We start from the raw sequence: 10,374 nt of genomic DNA on the forward strand, positions 1-10,374 counted from the left end.
ATTCCCATATCAACGCCGCAGATACATTGAAAAGAGACCTGTATGTAGACAATGTTATGTCGAGCTTTTCGCACGAGATGGAAGCATTAACCTACGTCCGGGAAGCACGCGATTTGATGACTACTGCCGGATTTAACCTGCGGGCATGGATGCCAAATAGTCCCCGTCTTAGAGAACTCGCGGAAGCAGAAGGTTGCCTAGACAACGACACAATCACCAAAGTCCTGGGTATGCGTTGGCATGCAGTTTCAGATGATTTGTCATATGCACCACGTGATATACCTGCCATAGAGAACGCTACTAAGAGATCCTTCCTTCAATAGCCCAGTGACCGTGCGAGCCAAGATTTTGATGCAAGAGATATGGAAAGAGAAAATTGATTGGGACATCTCACTTTCGAAATATTTTCAAGAGAAATGGAAATCACTTGCAGAAGATTTCAACGAAGTGACTACGATTTCCTTCCCCCGACGATATTTTCATCATGCAGACGACAAACATACCTCCCACCATGAAGCAGACGATCCCCCCATAATGCACGTATTTGTCGATGCCAGCATTCAAGCTTACGGAGCAGTAGCCTACCTTTGTAAAGGGAGAGAATCTTCATTAGTTATAGCGAAGAACAGAGTTGCTCCATTAAAAACGCTCACACTTCCGCAGTTAGAACTAATGGCTGCTTTGATTGGCGCTCGTCTTGCTTCACACATACAAGGAATCCTCTCTAAAAAAGATGTGGTCTTCTGGTGCGAAGGTCAAATCGTGCTACATTGGTTGAAAACCAATAAACCACTAAAACGGTTTATTTCAAACAGAGTGAGAGAAATAAATGACCTATCTGCGACATACAACTGGAAATACTGCCCAACTTACGACAATCCTGCAGATCTACTTACCCGTGGAATTCCAGCGTCACAGTTCATGAACAATACCTTATGGAATAGTGGACCGATGTGGATAGCTGATGAACAGAAGTGACCGCATTGGGACCAACAAGAACAAGCAGCGGCAAACGAGCAGATGACATCAGATGAGCAGACGACATGTAAAACAACAGTTGTGACCACGGTACACAATAAATCTAGTCCTCAACATGGATTACACTTAATCATAGACATGAACCGGTACAACCGTTACAACAAACTACTGAGAGTACTTGCATACGTGCTTAGATTCGTGAAGAACTGCAGATTCCCAAAAACTGAAAGACACCAAGGATTGCTAACAGTGCGTGAATTCCGTGCAGCAGAGACGAAAGTGATTCAAAACTGCCAAGCTACAGCCTTTCACGAAGAAATACACAACATGAGATCCCCTTCATCAGCACGACTTACCCTAGTGAAACAGTTACGACTTTCCATGACGCCGAGGGATTTGTCCGATGTGGTGGACGAATACATAATGCACCGTTGGATGACCAGACGAAATTTCCGTTCCTGTTGCCTCGACGACATCCTGTAACACGACTGATAGTACATCACGTCCATAAAAATCAACACCATGCCGGAATAAACGCAACAGTTACGCATATCAGGCAAAAGTTCTGGATCCCGGCTATACGTCAATGCGTTAAATCGGTACTACAAAAATGCACCACCTGCCTGAAAACGTCTGGAAAATCCTATGGAACGCCTGAACCGCCTCCACTTCCAAAGATTAAAGTTCAAGATGCCCCTACCTTCACAGTGACTGGTTTAGATTTCACTGGGGCCCTTAACGTTAAGGAAAAATCCGGAAGTGAATCCAAGGCTTACGTCTGTTTGTTCACGTGCGCTTGTACACGCACTGTACTTCTTGAAGTGGTTCCGAACCTGTCGGAAGAATCTTTCCTCAACGCATTCCGAAGGTTTTCCAGCCGGAAATCGTTACCAACAACAATGATTTCGGACAATGCGACTACGTATATGGCAGCAGCTTCTCATCTAAAGAAATTGTTCCAGTCCCCCTCCCTACAAGAAACGCTACGTAACCAGGGCACAGAATGGAGATTTATACCGAAACGAGCACCGTGGTATGGCGGATGGTGGGAGAGTCTGATTGGCTTAACCAAAACTTCCATGAAGAAGACACTTGGACGTGCTTACGTTAGTCTTGAATCACTTCAAACTATCGTAACGGAAATTGAGGCTACGATGAATGATAGACCAATAACCCATGTATCGACCAGCATTGCCGATCCAGAGCCCCTGACCCCGACGCATCTTTTATACGGCCGGAGGGTGACGACCCTTCCATATCCCGACAATTCTGACGATTCTACGATGATTCCAACCCTAGACCATTCCCAGATCAACAAAAGAGCTAAGTTACAAGCTCACATCATAAGTCAGTTCCAAAAGAGGTGGAAGTTCGAGTACCTGACGGGTCTTCGTGAATATCATAGGGCGACCGGCAACAACATACAGAGCATTCGAGTAGGCGACGTGGTTCAAATCCAAGATGACTCCCCTAGGATACGTTGGAAACTCGCAGTTGTTGAAGAGTTGCTTACCGGAAATGACGGGTTAACACGTGCGGCCAAAATACGCACGTGTAATTGACACACAACTAGGCCAATCGTAAAACTCTATCCGTTAGAAGTGCTATGTGGAAGCGAAACCGAGAGAAACTAGTGATGAACATTGTGATTAAACAGGTGAGAAACAGCGATAAACAGTTGATAAACAATGTGCTTAATATGTGATTGTTACAAATGTGATACAAAGTGAACTTTCAAAGACAGTGCAATCTATTCTGGGGTTTGGGTGATTAATCGATCCTTGACAGTAATTGAGATAATTATTTTGACTAATAATTTGTTCTTCATGTATTTTTTGTTGGATTAACATTTTTGATCAGACTCATTGATATATGTTGCCTAATCATTTTGAGGCCCCCAGAATGTCGCGGTTTTTGGCGCGTTAACGTAACGCCGCCGTAACGCCGCGCCAATTTATGTAACGTTGTTTTATAAGTAACGTCATATCCTATTATTATGTTATTGTTAGTTGAACTAAAGGAACGAACCTGAACACAACGCTTTATCATTTACATCGTCTTTACAGTGGTGTGTATTAATTTCCTTTACCTTTCACTATGTTTTGCTGGGAAAAAAACTTTTAATATTACTAATTTGAGTTTTTCTTATATTTAGCTGAGCTTTTCAGGGCCATCATGACTCTCTTGGCAGGCTAGCCACAGATCAAAGATTAAAGGTAAGATTTTACCATTCAAACGCTTGTTCAGTCTGTAACTCTGTCATTATACATTCCGTTTTAAAATAACTTACAGAAATGATCACCATTGAAACAACTTTTCACATGTAACAACCATCGCTTTTTTTTTTATCAAAGGTCTTGTGGTCAAAATTATGGTCAAAACAAAACATATTGCCATATAAAGCTTAACTGGACTGTAACTTTGTTGTTCGTCAAGCAATTTTAACTTACCCTCAATGACTACCATGAGAATATGGCGTGCCATTTAACACATGTCTTCCTAAAATGTCAATGTCAAACTTTAGGCCATAAGTGTAAAATTGCTATAAACGGCTTTTGCAAACTTTACTTCATCATTGATCGTGCAATTTTACAATCATTTACCTTAGATGTTCAATATGTTAAGATGGTTGGTAAAGCGCAAGAAACGTCTCCTTACCACAAAGGTCAGAGTCATATATCAAGGTGAAAGGTTAATTTTTTCTATTAAACATATTGTCAGGAGTGTAACTGCATTATGCAGCATACAGTTGTTTAAAAATTAACAAACATGCTATTCATGTGGAAACGTTGTGTCAACACTTGGAAAAAGATTAAGGTCACAGTTTTTGCCAAACATGGGCATATTTAAACTTTTAAATAAACACATGCATTACTGACAATGAACATACAGTACCAATAGGCATCAAGTTTTAAAATGAGTATTCGTGCAGATGTCGTTTACTTGGTCATAGGCTCTTAACTCTTCAGCAACCATCATACAACCTTTATAGTTGCCATCTGGGCAAACTACCATTACCAGTTAGTTACTAATTCTGAACGTTGCATTGTAGATTACTAATTTCTCTTTTCACCCCATAAATTGTTTTCAGTGCAAGTTCTGGTGGAACAATCAAAGTCTGGAACTTCAAAGCCTAGGCATGTCAGTCCGCCTTCAAGTCGTTTGGTGGGCAGGCAGGCACAGACATCACTGTGGACAGCACCCCACACCTTACCAACAAATGCTGAACATTTTGTCGTCTGTAACCGCAGTAACACTGTTTTCTTAATCAACATGCAAGACAAGGTAATACAATTCCTACAAACGATTAAATAATGTTTAATAATGTTTTCATGTATGCATGTATTTATATGAACAAATTTTCTAGGGTAATGTTGTGGCTGTTATTATTACGCGCAAAAGGCTTTATCTCAGAAACTATATAAGATATCTTCATCAAACTTCATAGGCGTATAGATATCTACAAAGAGAACGGCCATGAACAAGAGCCATTACCCTTCACTTTCTTAGATAATAGTTAGTTACTGCCATTTTTATGATGCAACATTTCAGGGCTATATCTCAAATATGGTACAATATTTCAGAATGAAAATTCATGGGTGTTTAGATATAAATCAGAAGAATTTTCATGCATAAGACCAATACTACACTTAAAGCGGGTATATACGATCTTGTCAAATATTTGTTAATAAATATAAAATGTGTAAAAAACTTGTTATACATATATTTCAATATAAACTAAAATAAAAGTAAAGAAGAACATGTGTCGAAAAATGCTAAATAAGCCAGATATTTAATTCTGAAATCGAAAAAGGCTGTACAGCCGAATTCGCCAGCATGTATATCATGCATGTACAATGTGAATCTAAATTTAGTTTAACGGTTCATTTGAAATTCCTGCAGCGATATCGATTCATACGACACACGAACACTTACTAAAAAGACGAATGCATCGGTTATTGTAGGAAAATAATTACGAATTATCTTCGTCACAACCGGCTCGGGGCGCTAATTTGTATTAGCTGTATTTTATGAAATTCGTCTTAAATGTATCATTTTTCTTTCATATTGTGTGTTATTATAACATATTTGTATCAATATTTTACAATTCAGCACATATAAAAATCGTATATACCCGCTTTAAATAACAGTTATTTCCCTTTGTTGTGTTTGTATGATAGCAGTTTTCAGTTTTCAGGGCTTTATTTCACATACGTTACAAAATTTCAACATGAAACTTACAGGTTGTATAGATATCCATGAAGAAAAACGCAATTCATTCAAACATTAATTTACCCTTCACTTTATTATTTGTTTTAAGAATCATACGGTAAATCGTGGGATTTGCAACAATCATTGAATCAATAAACAAATTTTATTGGTGGGATATCAATTCTTATCCTGTCACATAACTTTAAATCAGCCCGATAATCAGGTGACCTAATACGAGCAAAAGCCCGCGTAGCGGGCGTTGACCGTTCATACATATGGAAATTTTAACATAAAAATAGACATAGGGATGCATCTAAAAAAAATGCCACGCGACATATATTTTCGCGATGCAATTATCTCCCTTGAATACTCATCTTGTCCATGTTCTGTCTCCGTTTGTTTAGTTGCGAATTTATTTGATACGATTAATTGAATATCTTGTTGGTATTATTATTCTCACAAATCAATAAATAAAACTGTTTAAAAAATTGATTTGCTGAATTCATGAACATCGGCATTGATTTCGAGCTCTCACATTTTTAAGGGGAGCTAAACACTGCGCATACAGCGTCCGATGAATAACGGCACCCTACTGTTTACTAGGCAGAATTCCTGACGCATTTACCATTCGCTCTCAGAAAGCCGTTTTACCCGTGATCATGAGCAATATTTTGATTAGTTGCGGTTGTTATCCACAAGGAACACGTTTATTTACCCGATTTTACGTTATTCCGATTTAACTTTTCAGAATTTTAGCTGATTTTAACTGGTTTTAACATCGTCTGCATTCACTTTCTCAATTCTAATTTATTTTCATATAAAATGTTACACATCACTAAATAAAGATTAGGCCTCAAACCACTTAATTGATTAAAAATAGGTTGGTAATTATTGTATTTGGTTACACAAAATATCAATGTATTGTTATAGATTACCATTTATGAAACGGAAACTGCTTTCGTCGCATAGCAATTTTTCGCCAATTTTAAGATTAGTTCTATCTATGGCTATTCATTAAAACTATTGAAACACAAACGGTATCCATTTATTTAAAAAATAGCGTTTTGGTTATATTTGTTAAGTATATTCTACATGATTATTCAAAGATCCTCTCTCTTTGGTATGCAAAGATACAATGTGATTGTTTACAATATTTCAACTCGTACTCAACTATTTTCGTACCAAAGCGTGAATGATTGTAAACAATATTTAAACTTGTTCCCGATCATTTTGTACTACAGTAAAAGGGTTCATACTGTAAAAAACTGTGCTTACATAAACGTAGGATATTGCCTTATTAAAATGTGTATTTTATTGATTTTTCTTTCGTTAAATGTTTTAGAAGATGGTCTGTCAAGCGTTGGGCGCCACACACTCCATACATTAGTCTGCGCAGCAAAACTGACTGGATGTAAAATACTCAACAAGGATGTCATTCTGGATCTATCAAACTTGCCAGTGAAGGGAATTATGAAATTGTGGCCTTGAAATATTGAATAGTTCTGTTGAGGTATTGTTATGTAACATAAGTAGACTGTAAAAAATCTGCAGTTATTATGAAGAGTGTATGAATGTCATCAAATAGCAGTTTTAGCATAACAAATATCAGATGTGCAAACAATAGTAAAAGAGACGTGAAATAAACAACTAGCAGATAGCAAGCATGTTAAATTTATGTTTATACTTATAGTGCCCATGCATTTATATAATTTTTATGTAAGTTTAGTAGTTAATAAAAAGCATGCCACAAGCAAGGAAGCGCACTCAGTTTTGGGATCATTGTGTTTTGAAGACTTCTAGCAAGACATTAAACTTTTTAACAATATTAAGTAGCATGTCTTACTACAGAATTTGTTATATATTGTGTAATTAAATGTTATTTTTTCTGTCCCATGATATAGTGGCAAAATTGTGAATATTTTATTGGCAAAAATGCCTGTTGATCTTCGACATATACCTTTTTAATTCTTGCATAAATAATAATTGCTGTTTTATTTTTATGTTTTTCTATGTTTCATGAGTTCATGCCATGAGCAATCGCTTTAAATTCCTTCTTCTTCTTCTTCCCATAAAGTGCATGGAGCATCGATACACCATAGGGTAAAGAAAAAGACCACTTTTAAACTCAATGCAAACAATCCGGGAATCATTGTTGCGTATACTTTTTGGCTTTAATTGAATACGAATAGTTTTCTGATTTACTTATGCAGGGTTTTCATTCAGATATGCGAATAAAATAAGGTTAACACCCGGCCCCTTGTTTAAAAGCTAAAACAGAATAAATACATTCGTATAACTTTTTTAAAAACAGATAAAACGTTGATGGATCCAAAACTATAGTTAAAGTTCAGAAGAAGTAGCACCAGAAAATAAATGAAAGAAAAGGACCGGTGTATTTAATAGTAAAAAAATGTCTGCTGTACAGAAAAAACGCATTCCGTACTTGTTTTACTGTAGTAAACACTATTTATACCCCCACAGACGAAGATTAGGGGGGTATATAGGAGTGATCTTGTCTGTCTGTCGGTCGGTCGGTCTGTCGGTCCGTATGAAGTGTCCGCTCTCTATTTCAAGTTGTTTTCATCCGATCTGCACCAAACTTGGTCAGGTGTTGTATTTAAATGACGTTCAGGTCAAGTTCGAATATGGGTCAAGCCGGGTCAAAAACTAGGTCACGAGGTCACTTAGTGCGTTTTAAACATTGAGCATGGTGTCTCTAATTATCCCCCGCCATAGGCGGAGGGATATTATTTTGGCGTTGTCCGTCCATCCGTCCGTCCGTCATCTCGTCCGTCCGTCCGGCACTTGTGTGTCCGGTGCCATGTCTTGGAAGTGCTTTGGCGGATTTCATTGAAACTTGGTATGAGTATAAATATGGATAAGAGGATGATGCACGCCAAATGGCATTGTAAACCATCAATTAATAACGGAGTTATGACCCTTTGTATCTTGAAAAAATGCTTTTTGAGTGTCAAATATAACACTTTTGTGTCCAGAAGCATATTGGCGGGGGATATCAATACAACGAATTTGCATGTTCAAGTAGTTTTCATCCGAGCTTCACCAAACTTGGTAAGAAGTTGTATCTAGATGATGTCTAGGCAAAGTTTGAACATGGGCCATGCCTGGTCAAAAACTAGGTCACGGGGTCACTTGCGTTTTTAACATGGAGCATGGTGTCCGCTGTTTTTTTGTGAAGACAACATGCAAAATATTCTGTGTCAATGCGGCATTTGGAGGTATTCGTCACGTCTGTGACAAAGCTCTAGTAAGTATTTGATTTACGGTACCATATAAGGATTGTGAATTAGAGCTAATTTAATTTAATATTCTTCGGTCACATTAATATGTTGGGTTAGGAAGGACGAATACAATGTTGACATTGAAATCTTATAATATACTCGCTTTAAGTAAAAAAAAGATCATTTCCCTCTTCTACTTCATCCTCCGTCTTCATTTTATTGAAATCCCTGCATATGCTCAAGAAACATAATACACAATTTTAATAATAAAATACATAATTTATATTTTGACTGATTAGAATTAATTTTCTTTTTCGGTGGACAACAACTTCGCATACGCATGTTTGTCAAAAAATGTCATTCAGTGATTCGTTTCTAGCAGGGTCTAGATGAAAGCGTGGATGTCACACTGCTGACCTGTAAATAGACACATGTAAAGAACTAAAGATAGATAAAATATATGTTGTTACGGAAGTGATTTAAAGATGCCCAACAATTTATAATAAAATTTATCCTGATATTTTAACATGTATTTTTTTTTAAACGCAGTTACTTTCATCTATTAAAGAGGTTTTTAAGATTGAAGTTTTACATTTTGTTTATTTGAAAAGTGAACAACCATAAAACTTGATATTAAAACGTTTGTAAACAAGACTAGTGGTTGCTATATATATTGTCTCAATCTTAAAACATGTTTAAAGTTCGTTTCTCTTAAAACGATTTTTTTTGTTGTTGCTGGGTTATGTTTAAATGTGTTGTTCCATTAAAATGTACAGGCTTTTATTTCTAATCAATATGCAAACTAAAATAGAGATCTTTTAAGCTTTTGCCCACACATTAGGTAGCACCTATAATCATATTATCCCAAAAGATATTAGGCTTGATGACCACGTGACCTCAAATATCCGTCAGTCGCTCTGTTTTACTGTGAAATGACGTAATTTTTGTCTACGAAATAACGTCATTATTCCAGCGAAACTCTCAAGATAAAAATAGAGAATACTATGTTAGTGTGATTGTGTACTTAAAGTTTTTATAAAAACACTATATACAGCAAAATACCAAAAAATAGACAGATTTGCCGTTTACTTTTTGAAATAAAAATAAAAATGCAACATGCATCATTCGTATTTTCAGCAGTAAATTAATCAATTTAGTCGTAACGTATTGTAAGCCTTTCTGAGACGAGTGGGATAAATTTAAGTACACAATCACACTAACATAGTATTCTCTATTTTTATCTTGAGAGTTTCGCTGGAATAATGACGTCATTTCGTAAACAAAAATTACGTCATTTCACAGTAAAACAGTAATTATTGTATTTGGTTACACAAAATATCAATGTATTGTTATAGATTACCATTTATGAAACGGAAACTGTTTTCGTCGCATAGCAATTTTTCGCCAATTTTAAGATTAGTTCTATCTATGGCTATTCATTAAAACTATTTAAACACAAACGGTATCCATTTATTTAAAAAATAACGTTTTGGTTATATTTGTTAAGTATATTCTACATGATTATTCCAAGATCCTCTCTCTTTGGTATGTAAAGATACAATGTGATTGTTTACAATATTGTAACTCGTACTTAACTATTTTCGTTAGTATTCTATTTATCCTACAATATTTTTCTTATTTAATTTATTCCTGATGCAATAAAAATAGTAGTCTTTAATTTATAAAATAAAAGCAAAAACACATTAAATTAACTGAATCTAGCATTTCGTAGTAATATTAATTGTGATCGTTCCCGTTTACGGAACTTGAAATAGTCCTTAAGAATTTCACGCAAAAGAAGAGTAACGAGACAAAATATCGCTATACGCCTCGATTCAAATTTAATCAGCGTTCCAAATGTTACACACTCAAGTAGAACACGGACGGTTGTGTTCAAAATATAATTCTTGTTTCATCACCAACCCATGCGAAAGACAAAACA

General features: G+C 36.2%; 1 protein-coding gene across 1 annotated transcript; it reads left to right on the forward strand.

Moving 5' to 3' along the window:
• Positions 1 to 77: 77 nt before the first annotated feature.
• LOC127854604 (uncharacterized) lies at positions 78 to 2,540 on the forward strand. The gene is made up of 2 exons (XM_052389668.1): positions 78 to 228; positions 1,687 to 2,540. The coding sequence occupies exons 1-2, from the start codon at positions 78 to 80 to the stop codon at positions 2,538 to 2,540; spliced, it is 1,005 nt and encodes a 334-aa protein (XP_052245628.1).
• The last annotated feature ends 7,834 nt before the right edge of the window (positions 2,541 to 10,374 follow it).

Source organism: Dreissena polymorpha, chromosome 13 (genome assembly GCF_020536995.1).
Source record: "Dreissena polymorpha isolate Duluth1 chromosome 13, UMN_Dpol_1.0, whole genome shotgun sequence".
NCBI lineage: Eukaryota > Metazoa > Mollusca > Bivalvia > Myida > Dreissenidae > Dreissena > Dreissena polymorpha.